The sequence below is a fragment of the Colossoma macropomum genome, unplaced genomic scaffold, assembly GCF_904425465.1.
Source record: "Colossoma macropomum unplaced genomic scaffold, Colossoma_macropomum, whole genome shotgun sequence".
In the NCBI taxonomy this organism is placed as follows: Eukaryota; Metazoa; Chordata; class Actinopteri; order Characiformes; family Serrasalmidae; genus Colossoma; species Colossoma macropomum.
The window spans coordinates 415,399-441,252 of NW_023494808.1; the positions used below are offsets into that span (position 1 = coordinate 415,399).

General features: G+C 39.8%; 1 protein-coding gene across 1 annotated transcript; it reads right to left on the reverse strand.

Moving 5' to 3' along the window:
• Positions 1-636: 636 nt before the first annotated feature.
• On the reverse strand, positions 637-25,784 carry LOC118797679 (mesothelin-like protein). The gene is given in 15 exon segments (XM_036556954.1): positions 637-779; positions 1,666-1,912; positions 4,239-4,333; positions 5,898-6,031; positions 8,213-8,346; positions 9,617-9,772; positions 9,970-10,151; positions 12,433-12,580; positions 12,735-12,825; positions 13,640-13,854; positions 20,277-20,403; positions 21,257-21,339; positions 25,307-25,402; positions 25,404-25,440; positions 25,744-25,784. Coding segments are annotated over 15 exon segments (1,872 nt in total). The 3' UTR covers positions 637-693.
• Positions 25,785-25,854: the final 70 nt, after the last annotated feature.

Below are 25,854 nucleotides of genomic sequence, written 5' to 3' on the forward strand. Positions count from 1 at the left end.
AAATTAAATACCAGGCTACCTTGAAACTTAGAAATCTCATGACAGCCTGGTAACTAATTTTCAGGTTAAAACCCCAATTTTTATTTTATAGTGCAGTTTCTTGATCTCACAAATTCAGTTTGAACCATCTACAATGCTAATACTAGTAAAGAATTAAAATGAATGTGTAAAAATGTTAGTTTAATGTAGATATTTTTACTTTATTATTACTGCATACCTTTGCATACTTTTAATTTGGATTAATTCTTCATTCTTTCCCATTTCATTGTGATAAAGGGAGAAATATTTACTTGTATGAACTAAATTTTACCACTAACAAACAAAACAATAAACATAATTCAGTAGTTGCATGTTAATTTTATTGAGCATGAATGAGGAAGTTAATACTGAGGTAATCAAGATGAATTCATAATTAAGCATGATCAAATTAGATTAAGAATTTCAAAATTGATCTTAGTCCCATTCCAGTTTAAATCAAAATAAAGTAATCTAATACACTTAAACAGTTAGGAACATCATAAATATCTACAGAAAATAGATAAATATTACTGGAGTGATTTTATCTGCATAATTATAAAGAGGTTAAGCAAATATTGAGAACTATTTTTTAAAGTGAAACTGTATATCAATTTAAATTAGAGTGCAGTGCATTAGAAGTGTGCTATGTAAGAGGGTTAGATGGGTAGATGGTTATCATAATGTGTGCAGTGTGATGGTCAGAAGTCCTGCACACAGAGAGATGAGCCACAGTCCTGAACCACGATGTACAACACCTAAACCTGAAACACACACAAACACACACACAAACACACACACAAACACACACACACACACACACTAATATCAGTTACAGGACTCAAAGTGCTGAATAAGTATTTCACTTCTGTTAACTGTAAAAAAAAATGTTTTAACTTTAAAAAGTCATTTCTGGATTAACTGAATTTTGAACAGTGAGTTAAAACAAGAATCTTTGTTTTTTGGTCTGTAAACTTATGTGAAATATATTATACACTATGCAATTAATGCATAATATTAATAGGTATTTAAGTATATTAAAAACAACACAACAGCTGCATATAACAGTGTTTTCTCATAATCTTAAAGACATTTTAGCTCAAAACATACTTCTAAATGATTTCATGACGTTCATGTTTTAGTATAAAAAGTGAAGCTCAATGATGATCTAATAAAATGATGGAAAAAGATGTTTTTTCATTGTTTCTTAAGCAAAGATAATAAAAGATAAAGATATAGAACTGTTAACACAACAAATATAGCACCAACAACATATATAGCACGAAAAGGGTTCTTCTATTGTGATCATGTTGAGCTTGTAACAATAAAAGAACCCTTTTTGGTGCTACATAGAATCAAATATAACACATTTTCTGTCAATCTAAGGAAACATTTCACTATGCAAAGATCCATTTAAACAAGCAAATGGTTCTTTAAGTGTTCACAGTTTACACAGAACCATTATCTTTACTAAAGAACCGCTTTTTGTCTATCTTTACAATTACAAAGTAAAAGACATTCTGTGTGTAAATGTAAAGTGGATATGTGCACAAAAGTATCAAACTGTCTGAATTCCTGTTTCCCCCTCTCTGTAGCTCAGTGCTGTGTGGTTCTTCCATGAATGACTGGTTTTGATGAACAGGGTCTTACCCGTCGTGGCGTTGACGGTCTGGTTGGTCTGTGTGATGATGGTGTTAGTTAGTAGTGTTGTGACTGTAGTGGCCGGTGCAGCTGTTGAGCTGACGGGGTCCGCTTTGCCTCCTGAAAGTCCGAGTACCACCAACTCAGAATTGTACTGCTCAGCCGCCCACATCCTGACCGTTGTGGTGTTCTCAAACAGCTTCAGGTCAGCCACGTTCAATCCCATCAGGCTGATCACTGTGTTCACATTCAGGGCCTGAAACACAAACATAAACAATCAGAGTTAGAGTTTTACCTCAGATTTTATCATTCAGTACAGAAAAAAAAATCTAAAAAAGTTGTAAAAGTTTTACAAATTTTTCTCCAACAGTTAAAAACTATTACAGAAACTTCCTCTCTTTAGTTTTCAGTTAAGATCTGACAGGCCAAGAAAAATTCTCATAAATTTGCATTACAGAAGCAAATCTGATCTTAATTTAGCTGATAATCAATAGTCTGTCTGTTAGCTAGCAACCAACAACACGTGCTCAGCTGAAATGTAAATGTCATCAAAATAACATGAAAAATGTACGTTACAGCTGCCATTACTTATATAAAAAAGGTCAAACAGAACTAAAGTGTGATAAACTGTAAGTAGTGAATACTGTGAGAGCGCCTCCTGCTGTTTATCAGAGCGTCGCCGCTCCCCAGTTTCAGTCTCCATTTCCCAAACGCTTTAGCCGAGCGCGCTAACGTTACTCCTCCTAATAAACAGACACACGTTCAGCTCCGTCTCCTCATTATTCACCACCATCACTGTAATATTTCATCATCAACATTAACACACGAAGGTGATCAGAGGGGCGGTGGAGATCGAGTCTGCAGCGTCTGAGATCTTTAAAACGCAGAGTTAGAAAAGAAAATCATCTCACAGTGAAAGCAGCGTTTTACAGTAGGAATAAATGGAGCTCATTATGCTGGTAGTGAACTATGCTGCTGACACAGCTGCCTAAAAACCATAGAAACGGACCTTAAACAGAAGTGAGGACCCTGTTGGGGCTCATCCTAAAGTTAGGACAGGATTTAGGAGGTTTAGTCTAGTTAGGATGTTTGTGTGATGCTGTTTTCTTATCTGGAGTTCATGATGAAATTATTAAGTTAGAAACTGTAATGTCCTAAATTCAGTCTGTACTGAAGTCGTCATGGAAACTAAACAGACTAGATTTCAGATTTAAGATGTTTCTGTAATACAGCCCCAGGCCCAGTTCTTTAACACTGGACAAACTTATATGACTCAAGGTTTCGGCCCATAATGCAGCTTCATTATTCATTCATTTGCTAAAACAACACCAATCATGGCCTAAAAAACAAGCCTTTCCAGTGCTAACAGTAAAAACACAGCCCTTTGCTCTACTTCGGAAAACCCACCGCCCCACCCACTTTCAGGCTCTTCACCATAAAAGTCTTTTTATGGATGAACCTAAAACAGACCAACATGAACATTTCTTCTCTTTAAAACTAAACTGCTTATAGTACATTCTTGTACCATATTTGTATGGTACCACTCCCCTACCACTTAGCCCTACGCCTCAGTTTTGCGCATTCCTGTCTGGGGGTAGGGTGTCCCATTTCTTCTTGAGATAGAGGGGTAGGGCAAAGTGTTAGGGCTACATGGCCCTCCAAGCAGAGGGTTTTCAGAGGCACACACCAAACAGAGTGTTATGAGAAAAAAAGGGAACCAGCGAGATGGCTGCACAAGCGACCAAAGAAACACAAATGTGAGAATTTTCTCCATTAAACATTAAGACAACCATTGTATTATCTTAGTTTAATGTCATGTCAATGTATTATAGTCATTTTCTTCATAACAAGCATAAAAGTAGTAGTATGATAATGTCTCTGTAACTAGCTAGCTAAATTTCTAGCATAGTTCAGCAGTACTGACACCTGAAGCAACCGAATGTTACTGCTGCACCCTTTATGGTGAAATGGGAAATTTGTAAGGGAAGCTGGTGAATATCTGACTTCAGCTTCATATCACTGAGGAATTAGGGGTGGGTGATAATAAATAATTGCCCCCCTCCCTTTGAAGGCATATGATGCCCTAAATGTTACTAAAGCCCAGCAGTGAGGAGCTGAACTTTACCCTCCTCTGCTGTCACTGCAGACTGGCAGGGTCGCCTACAGAGCACTGCTTGTAGCCTGTTATTATAATAATGTTCTTTTTATCTGAGGGTCCCATTTCGTAGGGAAGATTTCAACCACTACCCCTTGTAACTCAGGTCCAAGGGGCAAGATGACACTCAAAAATAAGGAGTATGGGTACAAATAAGAAATGGGATTGGGCCTAAATTTGAGTAATACCTGATGTGAATATCCATGTACTTCTGAACATTTAGTGAAGCTCCAGGAAACTGAGCAGATGAAGTCTAACACCTCTTCTTCAGAAAAAGCACAACATTATCTGTCCAAGTGAGCTTTAGTACATTCTCTTGTTGGAAAGAACAGCTATATCCTGCATTGGGTAACAGCATCACTGGCATTAAAAATGCTGGGCCTAGTAGAGCCACTTTGTTCTAGTCAACTAGGTGACTGTTTCATACCTTGATCACATCTGGGTTCAGATTCAAGAAGGTGGTGATATCCATGCTGATGTTGAGAGCAGAAAGAGCAATTATATCCTCTACAGGAGCTCCACCTAAACACATACATAAAATAATGTATTCATTTGGCAAGACTGAGTAACGTAAAATATGAACAGTACAAATTCTCAGACATGAAAACTCATGAGTGGTGAAAAAGGTGATACATTCAGAAACTAATCCTCTATAACAAGGTCTCTAAGCATCATTCCTGGGAGAACATTTTAGTGATTTTACCATAAAAAAGTTTAAGGAGTAGCTGCTGTTGAATTATTTACTTATTAAGTTCAACATCTATGTAAATACGAAAACTTTACAGTTTTTAAAGTATTATCTTCATCATCATCAACCGCGTAGTCCCAAAAGGGTGGCGGTAGCAGTTGGGAGAGCAGAGAATCCCTGGCAACCCTGTCCCCCACAACTTCCTCCAGATCATTCCAGGGAAGTCCAAGCCTCTACCAGTTCAATTTGGAGATACAATCTCTCCGGTCGGTCCTAGGACGACCCTGGGCTAGGACCATGGACTCAGACTGGGAGGTGCTGATCTGCATACCAACCACTTCACACTTAGCTGCAAACCACTCCAGTAAGCACTGGAGGCATCCATGTGTTCCCGCCAAAAGGGCAATATCTTCTGAAAAAAGCAGAGACGCCACCCTCCAGCCTCCATACATAATGCCCTCCTGACCTCGGCTATGCCTTGAAACTTGTCCATGAATATCACAAAGAAGGAGTGGAGACAAGGCACAACCTTGGCGGAGTCCAACACTAACTTTGAAGAAGCTTGACTTAATGCCGAGTATACAAACACAACTCTCACTCCAGGGGTACACAGAATGAATGGCCTTGAGTAGTAGCCCTGGCACCAAATACTCCTGGAGGACCTCCCACAAGGTATCTTGGGGAACACAGTTGTAAGCCTTCTCCAAGTCCATGAAACACGTAGACTGTGTCTGCAAACTCGCATGCCCCTCAACAATTGTTCCTCCTCAATCTGAGGTTTGACTGTCAGTCAGAGTCTCCTTTCCAGCACCTTGGCATAAGCTTTCCCAGGGAGGCTGAGCAGTGTGATACCCCGGTAGTGGGCACACACCCTCCGGTCACCTTTCTTAAAAATAGGGACCTCGACCCTGGTCTGTCAGTCCAAAGGTACTGTTTCTGGGTTCCAAGTGTCTAGAACATATGGTCCCAAGATGAAATGACAACAAAAGAGCTCTGGTACCATGTACACTTATTAACATCCTTGTGTTCAAACAACTATATCTAGTTGGTACCTCTTAACCTCCCACACAAGCTCGGGCTCCTTCCCTCCCAACGAGGTTACATTCCACGTTCCAAGAGCCAGTTTCCACCTTCCAGGTCCTCCTATGCTGCCAAGGGCCTCCCTGCCATCTCCCACCACCTATATGGCACTGCACTGGTCCCCCATGCTGGACCTTGCCAGTGGTTGGCCCACACAGTCCCCACACATTGCCTTTTTGGGCTGAGCCTGGGTGTGATATTCTGTCTTTATATTATGGAAAATCTGTTTTTTTACTTCACAATGTTTTGCAGAGATTAAAAACTAGGATGTTTTACTGTGAAATGAGAACTTGTTCATAGCGTGTGTATGGAGGTTACCCAGGTAAGTGCTGATGAGTTGGTAATATGCTGTTGGGTCACTGCGTTGGGCGCTGAATGAGGACTTTGCGATGCTGTACAGAGCTGATTGCTGATCGATGGAACATGAGGATAAAATCATGCGGTTTGCTGTCCTGCAGAAAAAAGAAACATAAATACATTTTAAACATACAAGACTGAGTGAATCTACATTGTTTGTTAGTGGCTGTTAGACATGCAGCTACAGATGAGAAAGCACTAAAATCTGTAGACCAATAAAACCAAACAGCAAATCCATTCAATCCATCCATTCACCTCTCCCAGCACAAGCATCTTTGGGTTTGTGAAAGGCGTTATGTAAGTTGAATTTTTAACTTATTTCAATGGGTATGAATGTTATTCCCTCAAATTCACTACTTCCCCTAGATTTAAGTGGACTGTCAATTCTTACAAAAGCTTTACACCAGGCATGTGAAAATCTGCACCTAGAGAGGTCACTATTTCTCAAATTCCAGAGTAATTGTCACCTGACTTTTTGCAGTGGCCATTTTGTATATATGCACATTATCTAGGTCTTGTTCTTTGCAACGTCTTGTTCTTGTTGTGCATCACAATTCTGAGCACTCTTATTTCTGGTTTGGCTTTCCTGGTCATGATCTTTTGCTATGTATTTTGGATTTTAATTATTCGTTTGTGTTTATGCAACGAGTTTGAGTGGACCCTTGTCATGAATGTCCCAACAGGAACAAAAGATGAAGAACCTTAGTCGTAAGGTGCGAGAGGTTCTACACCATGTTACATCTGTTAGTTTGGGAATTCCCTCCCCTCAAGCTGAGTTCTCATGCTCACCTCTTTTAATCCTTGGTCAATTGTGACTATTGCCCTCACAGAAAGGTATTATGGCTCATCAGAAAACTGCAGAGCTTTTCTCATGCAGTGTGGTTTGTTCATAGAACATCATTCTGAATAATTTGGTTCAGATACAGATAAGATTCATTTTGTGATCTCATTACTCACTGGGAAACCAAACAATGGGCCATGGCTTTTTTGGAATAGAGAGACATTGAAGTCAGAAACTCAATTTGTCAGACTATTATAAGGCTATATTTGATCATCCCTGTGCTGGTAAGGATGTAGGCAATTTATTATGTAAGTTTCAGCAAGGTACATGTCCTGCAGCAGATTATGCTTTGGAATGTAGAACTCACTCAAGCTGCAATGGCAGGTTGTGGAGAAGCTCTTACACTAAATAGGCATATGCGCGCAACCTATCCTAAATGTCCTGATGCTGTCATTCCTTGATGCATCCTCTAGTTAACACATGCATAACTATACATGTTGAATTGTCTGTTGGTTTAGCACTTATAGATTAAGGAGCTGCAGAGAATTTCAAGGATAGAAGACCTGCAGAGAAATGGAACATCACTTTCACTAGTGTTCAAACCCCACTGATGCTGAAGGCTGTTGATAACCGACCCTTGGAGGAAGGGACTGTCAAGAAATCAACAGTAGAGCTGAAAATTAAAGTGGGACTCTTTCATGAAGAAAAGATATCCTTTTTTGTGATAAAATCACCCAAGAACCCCCTCATACTGGGTTTTCCATGGTTGCCCTTTATTTCACAGGGAGACAAACATCTTTAAATGGGGACCTAATTGTTTTCAAAACTTTATTAGCATGTGTGTATAGTATACTCCACCAGCCTAGAAAGTCCAGGTTATTCTTGTTGTAAGACTATGTTCTCCTGTTATTCTGACTTAGGTGAAGTTTTTTCTAAAAATAAAGCAAGCCAGTAACCCCCTAACCACCCTTGGGACTGCGCCATAGACCTTTTACCAGGCTCTACTATTAGGGATATTAGGGATGCATGGTGATATCGGAATTAAATCAGTATTGCCAGATATTCCTTTAAAAACATTGACCAGCATTAGGCAGATGTTTATTGCCTGTTATTTCAAACTTTTTTTTTTCATATCACTGCATTTATAACTACAATAAAAGCATTGTTTCTCTGCTGTGCTGATTTTGGTAGATGTATTCACAATTTATACATTTTATAATTTTTTATGTTTGGCTTCAGCAGATATGTACATGAAAAACATCAGACATCAGTACATATCACACCATATCAGCATTTAAATTCTGTCTTCAGTAAGAAACTGGGGTAGGGCAGAAGGAGGTAAATGTAATACATAAAGTCTAATATAAGGTGCAGATCTCCAAAGAGCATGACAACAAGTCTAGAACATTCTCCTACTTCTTCTGACTTCTTTCACTGTATTACAGCACTTTGGCCAGCATTGTGTTGAGTTGTTTGGATCTGAAAGTGTACTTACCTTAGGCTTTGAGCAGTGATAGTTTTGAGGACACTGGGATCCAAGGAACAAAGGTAGGAGCCGATTGCATTTATCTCAGCTGTTCCCAGAGTGTTACCAGCCACGCTCAGATACTTCATAATCACTGCTTTACTCTAAAAAACACACAAACATATAATTCTATCTCCATACAAATGCATACAACAAAACCAGACACCTGACCTGAAAATCTCAAGTGCCAAATTATACACTTGGATGCATTTCTTATTTTGGGGTCTAAAGGGACACTTACAAGCGCCCTCTAGGTCTTACTGCGTCCTTTGGTCCACATCAATGTAGACTCAGAAGTCTCGGTAACACTTTCTATGGATGTCACCTTTGTATGCGTCTATAAACGCATTCATAACATGTTATAATGCATGCATAAGACATTATAAACATAGTTATAAATATTTATAAAAATGCATTATACATTATAGCCATGTTTATTATGCATTATGAATTGTTAACATAATACATTATAAGTACTGATCATAACAAATTATAAGAGCTCATAAGTCGTATTTGTCCGCTCTAAGTAAAGTGAAGCGTACTGTACTAAAGCCTCCTCCAGTGTTCAGAGTGAGGCTTCAAGTTGAAGTATTTACTGAAGGATTTACTGAAACACTAAAACATTCACAGTAAAGCACATTACAGGCTTCAAATGTCAGAGTTTAAACTAGAGCTGCATCAGTGTTTTACCCAATGTGGGAAAGGTAATGTACACCACCGTTAGCTTGGTATTTGTCTTTACTTTACGCTCTCCAAGCTGGGACTGACTTCTTTGGCACTGACATTATAACATGTTATTAACACGATTTATAATGCATTATATTAACAATTCATAATGTATAATAAACATGGCTATAAAGTGTAATTCAGTGTAATTCTTTTTTACAAATATTTATAACCATGTTTATAATGCCTTATGAATACATTATAACATGTTATAAATGTGTTTATAGATGCTTACAAAGTTGACATTCATAGAAAGTGTTACCGAAGTCTCTTTCACCAATACTCCTTCAGCAAGATGTAACCAATCAGAGTGGAGTGTGCTTGTTTGCAGATTTAAGATGCATTCAGCTGCATTATGCTTTTATTCTACATTGAGCTGCTGTAGATAAACAAATGAACTCATTTTAAAAACCGAGTATGACCAATAATACAACTTGGCTGGGTGCCTAGCACCCTTGAGATCCCTTGCCACCTATGTCTGCATGTTGATGGGTTGATGGGACTGTTTTTTTCATGCTACAAGCTCCACCTAGTCAATGCCTGTGAGTTCATAGCCAGCAGTGACCATCAGCTGGTTCCTGTAGTAAGGTTCTAGCCATCATTAAAAATCCAGTACATCCCACAAACAGGAACTCGTAGACATGCTACCTGATCTGAGGTCCAGTTTCCGTTAATTGAATTCATCAGAGAGGACAGTGCATCAATTGTGGTGATGTTCCACTTGGTGATGTCACTAACAGTGGCCACACGAGACACGGCGTTCAGAATCTGCACCACACTGTCTGGAAGGCCTGATGGGAACAACTGCAACAACACACACACACAGACCATCAAAAAACAAACAAACAAAAATGCATAACACTGTGAAACAAATATACTGTAAGACGAACACATGGATGCAACATCAGAGTAGACATGCATACAAACCAACATACACTGTCAGTAAGGTCACACACAAAAAAGCTCATTATCCAATACAGAAGGTCTTCAGTAATGCTGACCTGGTTTAATTTGTTAAGAACGACTGTCAGGAAGCTGGTTTCTATCACTTTTTCAGTGATGGCTGCTATGTTCTCTTTCAGGAATCCGTTGTCCAAACATGCATCAAACTGGGTGGAGTCATAGCCGAGAGGGAATGAAGTATCTTTAATTGTTGCTTCTGTGATGTTGCCTGTTGTGCATGCTGTCAGACACAGAGAGAAAATAGAAATTTAACCAAGAAACCAGGAGTTTATGGTCACAATATGGACACTTAAAGGGTATATGGTGTCCCACAAGGATATGCTTTAGGTCCCTTGCTGTTCTTCCTTTCCACCTTTCTGCTTCTAACAGCCAGGAAAACGTGTACTCTCTCTTTAAGATGTACCCAGGTAATGTGCGCAGGTGTGTAGCTCTGCCGCGCAGTAGGATGAAATAAAAAGTTGTGCTATAACGTTACAGATCACAGGAGTGTGCTCTTTTTTATTTGAATTATTTTTTTTCTGAGTAATGCCATTACGGGGCTTTGCAACTGGTTCTTGATTCATGTATGAATGGACAAGCAAAGCCATGAGATCTGGTTTGTGTGGTCAGCTAGTATAATAAACCGACTGATCGGAATACTGCAAATGTGAGTGCAGGTTGCTGGTTTGTAGTTGCTCAATGTACTTCTTGTTTCATCAGCCTGGGTCTCATCACTGAAGCCCTCCACTATCCTGGTTGAAGTTAAGGCCCGAAGCTGGACAGACTCCAAAGCATTACACGCTCTTAGGACATATAACTCATGAACACCATAACCACCATATACAATACTCTAATTCAATGAAACATTTACACATAAAGGAAGACTGCGTTAAACACATATAAGCCTGGATGACCAGGAACTTTCTCCTGTTAAATTGTGACAAAACACAAATATTGCAAATTTGAACCTTGTAGCTCCAAACCACTCCAAGCAGGGCAGCAAAACCCCATTATAAATGAATGGATGGAATGGGCACAGAACCTTTTTGCTGTGATAATGTGAAGATACCTTCAGTAAAATAGATATGTTCTATCTCCAAAACTACACTTTTTCATGTGCTAAACCTTCAGGATGCTGTGATAATTAGTTCACGCTTTCACAATGGCTAGATTAGCCTGATGTAAGGTGTTACTGGCTGCTTGCTCTGCTGTCTTTCTAAGGGCATTTTCACACTAGAGTCTGTTTCCAGGACTAGGACCACTTGCCCTGGGAGTTTGGTACATGTGAAAGCTGTTTTCCAGTCCAGGAGCGTTCCAGACAACTGATCTCTGGTCTTCCTGAAATCAGTGCTCTGGGTTTCACGTCTAGCCAACACTGGTGTGGCCCAATGCACGTGTGGAAGCTGCCTGCTCCCAGTGCCGCGTGTGGGGCTGTGTGATTATTTCATTTTGTAACGTGACTGCTCCGACTTAGAGTCACTTCACTTTTCAAGTTCTGTGATAGCAGGGAGAGGATTGGTGTGGCGAAAAAGCGCTGTTCTTTGCCGCTTGTGTGTTTGCTGTTTTCATTATTTTTCTCAGATACAAACAGGTGAAGCTAGTGCTGACCATTCTGCAAACCTGCATGCAGAAAAATGACAAATGCAATAGCAAGATCAATCTACAGTTCGGATGGAATCCTTGTGTGTGAAAGCAAACTAGCGACAACAAGCCCCTCCCCCAGTCGAGACCAGAATGAATCCTGAGTGCAGACACAAGTATTCAGGACCAGTGTGCAAACATCTTAAATTGGCTCTAACTAGTTTGAAACGCAGCAACCCGAGTGCTCACCAGGAAACGAGTTTGAGTGTTTTATTCCGCTTTCATTCAGTTTACACTGGCTTAATGGCTGAGCTGTGGCAGATCTGGCTGATGTTTTGAAGTGTGACAGCCGTCCAGACCTTTTCACTCAGCTGGGGCTACTCACTGCACACTCAGCATCTCTTACAGCTTAGTTAGTGGATTATCATTTTCTTATGGAGCTCTGGACTCTAGAACAGCATTCCAGGAATTATGAAGCGCAAACTTACAAAGGTGTATTTAAATGCCCATTGAGATGTTTTTTTAGGCTAGTATATGCATAGTGTATTGGGTCTTATATATATATATATATATATATATATATATATATATATATATATATATATATATATATATATATATTTTATATCTTATATATATATATATATATATATATATATGTATAACACTGAAAATGTCATTGATTCTGCAAGGGAAATCTGTCATTTTGCTGATTAACATGGCCCAGTCTTAGAGCATCTTTCCATTGTGTTTATTATTTTATTATGGGAAGTACATTGTGTTTTCTTAACTGAATTGAAAATGTTTTACAATTATCATTATTATTATTATTATTATTATCATTATTATCATTATTATTATTATTATTATTATTAGGGGAAAAGGACACAATCAGATATTACAACTACTGTGTGTTAACGCAATGTGTAGTGTGGTTGTACCTGCTCTTGTGAGTGCTCTGGCTTTGGTATTAATGCTTTTGCTTGTAAAACTGTTTGCTGCTGTAAACAATCTCCTGAGTTTCCAATTCTGGATATTCTGCTTCCTCAGGGATGGAAAGAACGTCTTCAGGAAGGTCTTTATTGTCGTCTTCAAGAGACACATAAAAAAGAGTTTACATAACACACCCAACCATCGGATAAACACAGATAAAAAAACAGATAAACACAAGATAATAAGGGTACCAAAACTAAAAACAAACAACAAAACAGACAAAAATAATACATTGAACAGCTTTACGTACAGAGCTAAATATGCCCCAGAAGTCTTGATTGAAGTAGAGGGGCAGGATGCCCAGCTGGACCAGAGTCTGCTGATTCCATGTTGAGGAATTACTGAAGACAAACATAATGTGTATGAAACTCTATATTATATATACACTTACTAGTTTAGTAGGCAACTATACAATGAAGAAAGACAAAACAGCTCCTAACAGCTATTAGTACTCTGGACATTTTACATACCTCTGCACTGACTAATCAAGTCCAGTTGTAATAAAGGACTGATCTTTGAATTCTGATCCCCTCCTACCCCAAAAAAGTCACCCCAGTTAAACACACAATAGCCCAACACTTTCTTTAGGTGAATGATTTGTTATCAGTGTTAAAAAAATACATGCATGCACCTGTTTGTGTTGTAGTATGCTAATATGTATTATAAAAATATAAAATGGAATTCTGTCTATTATTATATTTTAATTATAAAATGGACTTCTAGAGTGATGAGTTGTCCCCATAGATTTAATAAATTTACTGTAAATATTTTGTCCCTAATGATGGGCTAGTGTTAACAGCTTTGGCAGAGCCATTGTGTAGCAATTTGCTTTATGTGGGTCTGTATTTGTCACCTACCCCCACATATCATGCAAAAAATGGTAAGCTATTCTGCATATCAGTCATGTTTTCTTCCTATTGAAGTAAGTGCTCCTTGGACACACTGAGCAAAGGAACCTACTACACTACTGCAGGCTTTGATATCTTTGCTGCTGTATGAATTAATTTATTTTTACATTAGTTATAATGCTTATTAGAAAACTTAGCACAATGATTTAATCATAATTAGGGTTTCAAACCTTCATAAAATTACACACTAAACATTTTGAAGCTTGTTCTACAGCTGTACACCGTAAGCACATAATGTCTTTTTTACCCGTAAGAAGTATTGCCGGAGAAGAGCAGTGTCTGTATGGCGGTGACCTGAGAGTCAGAAAGATCTCCACAGTTCTTCAGTTTCTCCAGGATGAGTGGGTCAGAGTTCTGGATGTAGGTGGGGTCCAGTGTGCAGGCCATATTACCCAGAATCTCCACCTGAGTCCTGTTCAGTCCTCCACCTGAGTCCCGTTGAGTCCTTACACCAGATATACCCTACAAGAGCACATACGACATATGAATGTGAGAATATGTTTTTATCTATGTAAAAGTGTTTGAAAAGGACAGACGTATTTTGGGTGCGTGCATGGGAAAGGTGTGAAATACAGGAGATCCTGGGAGGTCTAAGAGCTCCTAATAAACCTCTTGGAGCCATTGAATATCTCAAAATCAAAATTCTAGGAGTCCCAGAAAATAAACTTATTATGACATTATGATGTCCATTATTGAAAAATAAATGCTGAAATACAGATTAAATGAATATATATATATATATATATATATATGTATAAGCCTCTAGCCTCTTCACAGATGGAGAAGAAACAGCTTACAGAGATGAGGATAGCGCTCTGTCAACAAAGGAGATGATTGTGGAAGCTGCAAAGGGGTGGTCACTCTCCCCTATACATCAACGGAGCCAAATTGGAGAGAGTCAGCAGTATGAAGTTCTTCAGTGTACACCTCACTGATGACCTCATCTGGTCCCTCCACACCAACAAAACTGTGAGATCTACCCATCAGCATCTCTTCTTCCTGCATTTATTTTCCTTTGCATTTTTACTTTTTTGTCTGCACTGTTTTTAGTATGTATATGATGTTGCTCTGCTGTCCTGTCAAGTCCTGACATGTTGTGCAAATGACAAATAAACTTGAAACTTGAAACAGGGCAATTCACAATGTCTTCCAGTGACAGTGAGGACAACACATTTGATCTCTCTGTACTGGAAGCTGCTCCTGTGATGATAAAACATGTAAAGTTAAAAGATGGCCGGAAGAAAGTAACAGTTAAACACAAGCCTCTGTCTCCTGAACAAATTGATCACATCACCAATGAACTCAGCCATCCGAAAGTGATGGTTTCTGGGTCCTTTTCTGATGTTAATGGCATGTAAGACAAAGCTGTACTCTTTACATCCATTAGATATCTTGGCTGTGTGTTCTCGGATACTGACGGGGATGAGAGACGGGCAGACAAGCTCCAATCTTTAAAGGCAGTCAAGGAATGTAATGCAGGGCTGTCAGCGATTTTGAAAACCATCAGGGGTTCTTCTGCTTGTTGGCAAAAGGTAGTAGAACCAGTGAAACAGTACACGCAGCGCTTTGCAGAAACATTTATGTTACATGGTGGGAATGATGAGTGTAATTCCGTTCAAGAGGTAGTTAATTCTGAGATTCCTGCTGCACAGTGGGCTGATGGGCTCCTATGAGGAAGGTTTTACCTTTGTTGAAGTCATCCTGGTGGACAACTACTGTAGGGGAGTTGACTGAGAGTCTAGCAGCATATGAAAGGGATTCAAGGGTGAAACTGCATATCTTTGCTGTTTTGCAAAATGTCTCCCAGCAATCCAGGAAGACTCCAAGTAGAAAAGATAATACATGTCATTATTGTGGGGAAAAAGGGACAATACTGCAAACGGAAGCGTTATGGTTCCAAGTGTAAAGAGAAGTCAAGTGAGTGTCAGGACAGTTCAAGGGGTAAACCTTTATCACCTGAAGTGGCAGGACAGTTGCTTAAGCTTGTTCAGCAAGTTACTCAGTAGTCTGCCTGTCACACACAGGAGTTGAAGCCTTTAAACTGAATATCTCCACTGTGAGATATTTTTTACAGCCATGAGCAGGATAACAGATTGTATGTGAAAACCACTGTGAATGATAGAGAATGCGATTTTTGGTTGATCCTGGAGCACAGCCCACATTAATGCCTACATCTATGGCTAAAGTTTTGGTTTACCTTTCAGTAGCACTGCAATTGTCATTACTGGAGTCACTGGAGAATGTTATAACACCTATCAAACAGAACCTGTTTGTTTGAGATTTGGTCCTTAATAAATTTCTTTGCCTTTAGTTGTAGCTTCTATTAAGACAACAATACTAGGTATGGATGCTATTTTTAAGTATGTAATTGGATTTTGAGACTGAGAAACCTAAATTGTCTGTTCTTGGCATCAGGGGCATGGCACCTTACAGTTGACTATCGCATTGCTAATATATATATTGATTGCATTACTCCTTTGGTAGCTGGTCCTAGTAGTATCTTTGATGGGGTCCCAAATACACATTCAGTATTTTCAGTTATTGACATGGCATGGGTTTTGGTCTGTTCCTTTACATCCAGATAACCAGCCTTGGTTAGCAATTCAGTTTCTTCTGCAGGGTTTGCATAACAGTCCAACTTTGTACCACCAGGCATTAAGAGAACATTTGGCTTACGCAGAGCGTCCAGTCAGGGAGTCTACCTTAGTGCAGTATTTGGATGATGTTATGCTGGCTTTGCCTAATATGGAGGTGCACACCACTGAATTGTTAGATTTGTTGACACATTTGAGTTTGCATGGGCATAAAGCTAACATGGACAACACAGTTAGCTTTACCTTCAGTCCAGTATTTAGGTCAATTGGTAACAGCAGGACAGAGGTCTGTTCTCCCTGATCGAGCTGCAGCTATATGCTCAGTTTCTAAACCTTCTACAGTCAGGGGATTACAATTTTTCATGGAGCTGTGTGATTACTATCAACCATGGATAGAAAACTATGCCCAAATAGCCCAGCCATTGTATGGTTTGCTAAAGGGATCTTTCAGAGACACAGACAGGGTTCAGTTTACAGATGCTGCTGAAAGGGTTTTTATGGAGTTGAAATCTGCTTTAACTTCTGCATCAGCGCTAGGCTTTGTACAGCTTGGGCAACCATTTACATTGTACATATATGAACATGAAGGATTCATGACTGCTTGTTTGATGCAGAACCTTGGTGGTCAGTTATGTGCTGTGTATTATTATTCATCTAAGTTAAATGTTAAATCCACTAGTTTTGGTTCCATGTTTGCATGCTGTACAAGCTACATATCTAGTGAAATCTGCTTGTGCCCCTGTAGTGATGTCACAACCTTTCACAGTGTGTTGCCCACATGCTGTTGTGCCTTTGCTATCTTCTGCTCATGTAACTACAGTTACTGCCCAGAGATGGGGTAACTTGGTGGGCACTCTCACAGCTCCTAATATTTGCCTCCAAAGGGCACAGATCACCAATCTCTCATCTTTCATGATGACAGCATGTCTGGTGGTTGTGATGAGGCTGAAAGTGAAGATCATGATTACGTGTTGTTGACACACACACACACCTCCTTCAACTATTTCTGAGGTTCTTTTAGAAAATCCTGATATGGTCTTGTTTTGTGATTGTTCTGCTCAGGTTTTGAATGGATACAGATGAGCAGGATGGGCTGTTTGTTCGCCTCCTGCAGTTGTGGCTCAGGGCCATCTTCCTGACAATTTCTCAGCTCAAGCCACTAAAGCAGCAGCCCTTACAAAGGCATATGTTTTGGCATCTGGTCTTAGTGCAACAATATACACAGACTCAATGTATTCTTTTGGAATTTTGCACAGTTTTGGACACATCTGGCTTCGCCAAGGGTTTTAGCATTAGGCATGCTTCTTTGGCTTCTGATCTCGTGTCAGCCAGTAAGCTTTGAGAAAAACTTATAGTGGTTAAAGTTAAAGCTCATGGTTCCTCTAACTCTATATAAACCAAGATCAATTTTATGGCTGATGCTGCAGCCAAGGCAGCGGCAACATTTTAAACAATCTCTATTGCTGCAACCACAACTGGAGATCAAAATGCCCCACATGGCAATAAAAGTGTGGTCTTAGATTGACAAGGAGGCAACACTAGATTCTAAAGGGTACTGGACAAAAGGAGCTAAGTGTGTGGCACCTGAGGTGTTACTCCCACCTATTTAGCTCAGCAAATTCAGTTTGAGTCATATGGGTGCTGACAGTATGGTCCACCGTTTCCACCCAAAATTCTGTGCACATGCAGAAGAAGTACTACGGTGATGTGCAGTGTGTCAGTATAACAACACAGCAACTGGTGTGTCAACAGCTCACATACTGACTCCATCTGGACCATTTAAACATCTGCAGGTTGATTACATCACGCTTCCACCTTGTCAGGGTAAACTAGATGTGTTGATTGTGGTAGACAAATTTTCTTGGTGGATTGAAGCATATCCCACTAAAACATGGGTCAGCTCTACATACAGCCAAGGTGCTTGTCCAAGATTCCATTCCTTCAAAACAGCATAGATTCTGATCAAGGAATACATTTCAGAGGGAAAGTGTTTCAAGAGTTAATGAAAATGCTACAGGTCAAATGGAAAGTTCATTGCTCATATAGACCACAAGCATCAGATCCGATGAAATGACAGAATCAAACCATATGGTTGGTCAAACTACACCAAAGTGGTGTTCCATGGGTAGATGCATTACCTGCTGTTTTGTGAAGTGTCAGGGCCTCACCCACTGGTAAAATAGGTCCATATGAGATCATCACAGGGCACGCATTGCCTCTACCTGGTTCCATTGATTTAAGATAGGCAGATGTACATCTAAGATGCATTGCTGAAATACTGCATGGAACTTGCTGATGCTGTCAGCTCTGCATGACAATGTGTAAGAGAGGTGTGGGATAAACCACCAGAGGGGGGAAATGCAATTGTACCAGGTCAGGATCATAATCAAAAATCATGTTGCTAGTCTGCTAGAGGAAAAAGGAAGGGTTTCAGGTCTTACTGATCAAAGATGCAGCAGTTCTATGTCAAGGTTGTAAAGTATGGACATATGCTTCACATTGTAAAATTGTACCACCTCCTTAATTAGGGATCCATGGGTGGCCTACATGGAAGGGATTGGGGGAGAACTGTTGTCTGGTTGGACGCAGGGGTGATCCCCAAAGGGAAGATATCCCGTTCCCCAAAATGACAACTATCATCTCCACACTTCAAGTTAGGACTTTAGGACCCAAAAGGTGAGGTAGGGTCAGACTGGTGGCACAGAATACAATATTAGAGCAAATATCCCCAAGTATGTTCTCAGTAGTTACTATGACAGCAAGGTACTGTTGATGGTATTTTTGTGTTTTACAGCTGCCAAAAGACCTCCAAGAACCCCACAACCTATACTAGCCAGGAATACTTCCAGTTCTACTAACTGATGACCATCTGAGTGCTCTACAGAGACAATATCATCAGTCTCATCATTAAGACATCAGAGACAGAAACTTTACCAACTCTCAGATGACGAAGATGATCAAAATAAATCTGAACTTTGTTTTCAGGACTTTCATTTTGTTCGCTACATACACACCATTTTTTGGGTAGTCCTGTCTCTAATGTAGATAGTGACAACACTTTTCAGTCTTTGTTCATCAAAAGACAAACATTGCTTCCAGAACAATATGTTTGTATCCCGCAACCGATAAGTGTATCCAGAGGACTAGCATGGTCTGGACATACTATTTCTGACTGTGATACATATGCTGTGTTACATAATAATGTTCCAATTTTCAATGTCAATTCATGCCACAATGTAACCCAGCCAAAGACCACTCAATGTTGTACACCTGGTATGGCATTTTGTGACCAAGCATATGCTTTGTCATTTAGTATTACTGATATTATATCTCCATTTAAATTTGCACAATCTTTCTTTCTTTGATTATGGTCTGAAGACTTACCTCTGCTCACAATTCCCAAGCTAACACCTTTCGGAGCTCATTACCCTTTCATCATTTAAGCAAATTTCTACATTTAACATTTATGTTTATCATTTGGTTATTTTTTAAAACGGATCATTTATCACTTATTATTTGTCATCAAGGTCTACATTTACGTGGACTCTTGTCTTTTAGAACTCTGTGTGGCTTTCAAGTTGCTCTGGATAAAAGTGTCTGCCAAATGAATACATGCAAATTTACCATTGTGAACTTCATTAGACTTTTGATAAATTAAAATGCAAAATTTGGGCGCTCCTGGTCAAATGACATGTTTCTGCACATTTTATGCACAATTACATTTTATTTGCTACATTTTACATAATGTGGCCTGTGCAAAGTTATGGTACATTCTATCCTTTTTCCAATACATAAATAAACTGAAATTGTGCACTAACATTTCCAGAGAAATTCCATATTTATGTTGTTCTCTTTAAAGGACTAAAGATATTCAAACTTTTGTATACCACAGTATAACTGGTATATTACCTTCCTTGTGTTGCCACCTGAATAGAAATGTACCACTACCAGTCATTCCATAGCTTGACTTAATGTGCCTTAAAGGGAACCTCTTATGATCATTTTCAATGTTCATATATTTATTTTGGCTTTCTAGAATAGCTGAGAAAAGTGGTTTCTGTAGGTAAGCCCTTCTGCAGGGAACTTTGACCTTTGTGACCTTGCAGACTGTTTACATGCACAAACAGCTACAACACACTAAAGGAAATGGAAATGCAGACAAACATAATAGGTCCCCTTAATCTTTCAGTACCATTAAGTGTGCAACAGCCACCTTCTTGTTTTTGTATAATAAAATGACTTTTTTCCATTTTTGCATAGATACTGTGTGTGCATAGGCGTATGTTTTACCAGGCAGTCCTTTGCAGTCATGAACAAGGCGGATTGTCTGTTAAGGATGCTGGAGAGGACCGAGAAATCTGCTCCACCCAGAGCTCTGAAATACGACTCACAGTTCACACTCGTCAGTGTCCCAAGGCTACAACACACACAAAGACATTGTTTGAGCTGATTAAGCACACAAACATCCTAAACCTGTCAGCTTATGTTGGACTTGATTACAAAGACAATATTCCACTATTTCTTTGATCTTTTTCTAAATGTAAATGACTTACAGAAAACATATTTACAAAATTAGGTTTAAAATGTTTTTTACAAGTGCTATTTAGGAAGATGTTATTCTAAGTATATGTATTAGTATTGAATGACTGAGGCGCCTCTGTAAACCAAATCATTCCTAATCATATAAGGCTGGATGCTACAGGCAGAAATGACCATTTCATCATTTTTCAGATTTTTGAATAAATTGCATCTATAACATCTTCTAAATGCTAATCGCAAAAAATGTCAAAACTAGACAGTTAAGTTTATTTTAGTGTGTTTCGTCAGTTTACTTCCACTCACAACTTAGCTCTGCCCACTCTCTATCAATCAGGTCCGGCCAAGTGTTCATTTCTAAACCTGTTCTGAAGGATGTTACAGACAATATACTGCTTACCTGGATTTATGTTAGATTATACACTACAAAAGGACCTAAACTGTTTTAACAGAACAGTGAATAGTGTTTTTCTGACCTACAACAATAATAGAATGAGATTTTAATCAGTTCTTTAAAATCCTTTCTCTGGAATGAAATAAGCATTTTAATGACTAGCAGTGGTGTCACACCTCAAATAAACTTTAATACATTAAAGAATGCATTCATAGTTAAAACTAGTTGACTTCAATCTTGACTACTTTCTTTCTTGATAACTACAATCTTGTTTTTTTATTTACAATTTGTTACAACTGAGTTTACTTTAAATCATTGTTCGTGAGTTTGTATTACCCACCTGTAGTAGAGAAGCATGTCAGCAGGAAAGTCAGTGAAGGTCAGAGATGATTCATCTTTCACGTAATTGTACATGCAGGTCAGCTACAAAACAGAACGCCCTGCATTAGATGACTTTGCCACTGCTGAGACTCAAACTGTAACTATTATAGAGCTCTAATTTGAACCAATAATATTAGTGCAGCTTAAGTAAGTTGCTCTGGATGATTTTGGATCATCCCATTTTTATTAAAGATGTTAACTGCCGCCTCATCTGCGAGTGTTCATCTGCCACCGTTACAGGATACTTCGCCATCATGCACACAGCAAACATTGTGGCAGTTCAGAGGATTTTAACCAACCAAGGTCAGCTTCTGGGACATCACCATTAGGTATTGGCAGGGCTTACTCAGTCTGTTGAAGACATCACTCACCAACAAGCTGAACAGCAGGCCCAGCTCGCTCAGCTTTTAACTGGTATTAAGGACATTTCACCTCAACTGTGTAACCTTTTTGTTTGCTCACCTCTGTATCTGCTCCAGTCTGTCCAACTACGGAGACCTTTACCATCAATGTTTATCCAGTCAGTAAGCCCAATAAATTCAATGGTTCCCTCAACAAATGTTGATTTTTTTGCTACATTGCCCGTTTATCTGATAAAGCACTAGAGTAGGCCACTGCTGGGTGGTCTCATCTTCAAAGTCTGTCTTATGAATACTTTTTTAAGGATTTCAAGACAGTCTTTGACCATCCTCATGATGGCTATACTCCAGGAGAACTTTTGTGCAAGCTGAAACAGGGTAGCTGCTCGGTGGCAGACTACACTTCAGAGGTTCGCACTGTGGATGCAGGCAATGGATGGAATGAGCCCGCACTCTTGGTGACTTTTTGTAGTGAACTCAATCCTGATGTTTTGCCTCATGCAAGAATGACAATTTGAATTTCTGTCTATCTGCCTTCATCAGCTATTGTTAAAATGGTTCTCTTCACACATATGTAAACTCCAGCTCCTGTTCTAGTCTCCACTCCAGTTCCAACACCAGTTCCAGTCTCATTCCAGTTCCAGCTTCCTGTCCGGCGCCAGTTCCAGTACCAGTTCCGGTTCCAGTTCCAGATCATCTCTTGAACCCATGCAGTGTGATTTGTCCAGGCTGAGCAGAGAGGAGATGCTTCATCGTTTATATGGAGGCCTGTGCATGTACTGTGGCGCAGTTGTCACATTCTGTGTGAGTGTCGGGCTCAGCCACACAGGCCTCAGGTGCCAACCCTGGGAAAGAGCATGGACTTTCATTCATGCGCTAATGTGGTGAATGTTCCCACAAAGGGGTTGGTTTCGAAGTCTGTTCTCCTGCCTGTTGTCATATGCCACCATCAGTCTTCTCTTGTCATTTCAGCTCTTATGGAATCTGGAGCCAAAGGAAACTTCATCAATGCTAATGTGGTGGCCCAACAGCAGATTCCAGTCAAGGATCATCGTACACCCATGAAAATTGCTGTGTTGGATGAAGGACCCATTGGACTGGACTCGATCTCCTTCGTCACAGAACTCCTTCAGTTAGAAACAAGCTTCTTCCACAAAGAACAAGTACCCTTTTTATTCTTAGACCCATCTGAATTCCCCCTTATATTAGGTCTTCCCTGGCTCCAGCAACATGATCCTCAAATTTCCCAGTGTCTAACAGTGTCTAACAACCCCTGAACTTAAGATCATGTCCACATCCACAGAAAGCCCCGAAACCTCACAAGTCACTCACATTCCCCCCAAATATTCTGAGGCTGAGGTCTTTAGCAAAAAGAATGCCACAAAACTCCCTCCTCATCTTTCCTATGACTGTGCTATAGATATTAAAGAGGGAGCTACTTTGCCCAAAGCCAGAGTTTACCCCTTAACTCAAGAGGAAGAGAAAGCTATGGGAAAACATAACATTGAGGCTCTAGCCCAGGGCTTCATTCGTCCATCAGCTTCTCCCGTCGCGTCAGGGATATTTTTTTGTCAAAAAAAGGGAGAGTTTTCGACCATGTACTGATTACCATGCTCTTAACAAAATATCAGTAAAATTCGCCTACCCTTTGCCACTGATTCCCAATGCACTAGAACAACTTAGAGGTGCTGAGTATTTCACTAAACTTGATCTTTGTAGTGCTTAAAATTTGGTCTGAGTAAAACAAAGTGACGAATGGAAGATGCTTTTCATCACCACTAGAGAGCATTACAATTACCTCATAATGCCTTTGGGCTCTCTAATGCCCCCTCTGTCTTCCAGTCATTCATCAACAATGTTCTCAGGGATCTCGCTGGTCAGTTTGTCAATGTTTTTTCTACATTGATGACATTTTGATTTATTCTCTGAATTTCGACACTCATGTCAACCATCATGTACTTCAATGTCTCAGACAATAATTTGTTTGTTAAGGGAGAAAAATATGAATTTCATATACAGCAGGTTTCGTTTCTAGGTTACATCATTAGTGCTGAGGGCGTTACTAGGATGAGACAGACTGCTCCCCTCAAAGGAGCATCCAAGAATCTGCTTTGGACCCCAGCTGCTGAGATGGGCTTTCAGAATCTCAAGACCGCTTTCACGTCAGTCCCCAGTCAAACACCCTGATCCCTCCAATCCATTTGTGGTAGAAGTAGATGCCTCTGAGACCAAAGTAGGTGCTGTTCTACCCCAATGTAATGGTACACCAGAGAAGTTGTTCCCTTTTGCTTTCTATTCACAAAAGCTCTCACCTGCAGAATGTAATTAGGGCATCGGTGACCACAAAGTATTAGCAGTCAAACTAGCCCTTGAGGAGTGGTGCCATTGGCTGAAGGGTGCTACTCATCCATTTATAGTCCTTACTTATCACAAGAATATCTCCACACTGCCAAAAGCCTTAACACCAGGCAAGCACATTGGTCAGGAGTAAATTTCTGAAGGCATTCTGTCTTAATAACGCTAGCCTGGTCTAAGTACCTGAGATCACCCAAAATTCATTAATCAGTTCTTCTACACAACTCACTCCTTTCCTGTGTTGATTAGGAAACCAGCCCCCACTAGCACCTTGGACTGCTACTCCCTCTGACATTCAGGCAGTGGATGACTGGATGAGATGCAGCGAGGAAGTTTGGGAACAGACCCATTGTCACAAATAGCAAAGAACTTTTGCTTTTCATCATCTACAGTACATAATAACATGAAAAAATTATCATTTTTATCAATAAAAATGGACTGAGGTGAAGTGGTGAAGTGTCCTGTGGCCTGACAAATCAAAATTTGAAATTCTTTTTGGAAACCATGGACACTGCGTCCTCCGGGCTAAAGACCACTCAGCTTGTTATCAGTGCACAGTTCAAAAGCCAGTATTCATGATGGTATAGGGGTGCATTAGTGCACATGGTATGGGTGACGTGCACATCTGTGAAGGCATCATTAATGCTGAATGATATATACAGGCTTTGGCAACGTATGCTGCCATCCAGACGACGTCTTTTTCAGGGAAGGTCTTGATTATTTCAGCAAGACGATGTAAAACCACATCCTGCATGTATTATAACAGCATTGCTCTGTATTAAAAGAGTCTGGGAGCAAAACTGGCCTCCATGCAGTCCAGACCTGTCACCCATTGAAAACATTTAGAGGGTTATGAAATGAAAAATTTGCAAAACAAATGAGCCCCCGAACCGTTAAGCAGCCGAAATCCTATGTCAAACAAGAATGGGAAAACATTTCACTTTCAAAACTACAGCAATTGGTCTCCTCAGTTCCCAAACACAAAAGGAGAGGCAATTGAAACATAGTGGTAAACATGACCCTGTCCCAACTTTTTTTGGTGTTGTTGGCATCAAATTAAAAATGGGCATATATTTAAAAAAAGCAATCAAATTTTTCAGTTTCAACATTTGATTTGTTGTCTTTGTAGTATTTTCCTTTAAAATGATGGTTTACATGATTTGCATGTCATTGCATCCTATTTTTGTTTACAATTTGCACAGCGTCCCAACTTTTTTGGAAATGGGGTTATATATTCTGCGATAGTTACTAAAAATCCTACTGTACCTGAGCTGAGTGAGTCAGACTGTGCGTACCTGGGACTCTTTCAGGACGACCTTGTTCCTGCCATCACGTGGTCTACAGGCTTTTACCAGCTGTGTGACTTTTGACCGTGGTAGATTCTGAACTGCAGCTGCAGGTGAATCCCTGTAATATCGACTCTGACAGCCTGCAGGAGGAGATACACACACATTTAACACCTACAAACCTGTATTTTTTAGCACTGAAAATATTATGTAAATGTCCAGTGTGATTGGACAATGGAAGTATCGTGCATTTTCTGCTTTGCTTGCGTTCACTCACTCTTCTGTATTGTCACTGGCGCTGGCCACTGAGCTGAACAACACCACAGCCTAGTAAAAAGAGAACAAACAAAAAGACATTTAAACATTCATAAGATCTTTCATACTTACATTTGGACCTGCTTACATCATCGCTCCAAAAACGATGCATCATGAATACTTTCTGTTACCTGTTCTTGTCTCCAGCTTTTCTTGTTGATGAGTGCGACATTAACAGAGGTGGGAGATGACAGTAGCACAGGTGGGATATATCCTGCCAATGCATCTGGGACATTCTCTAC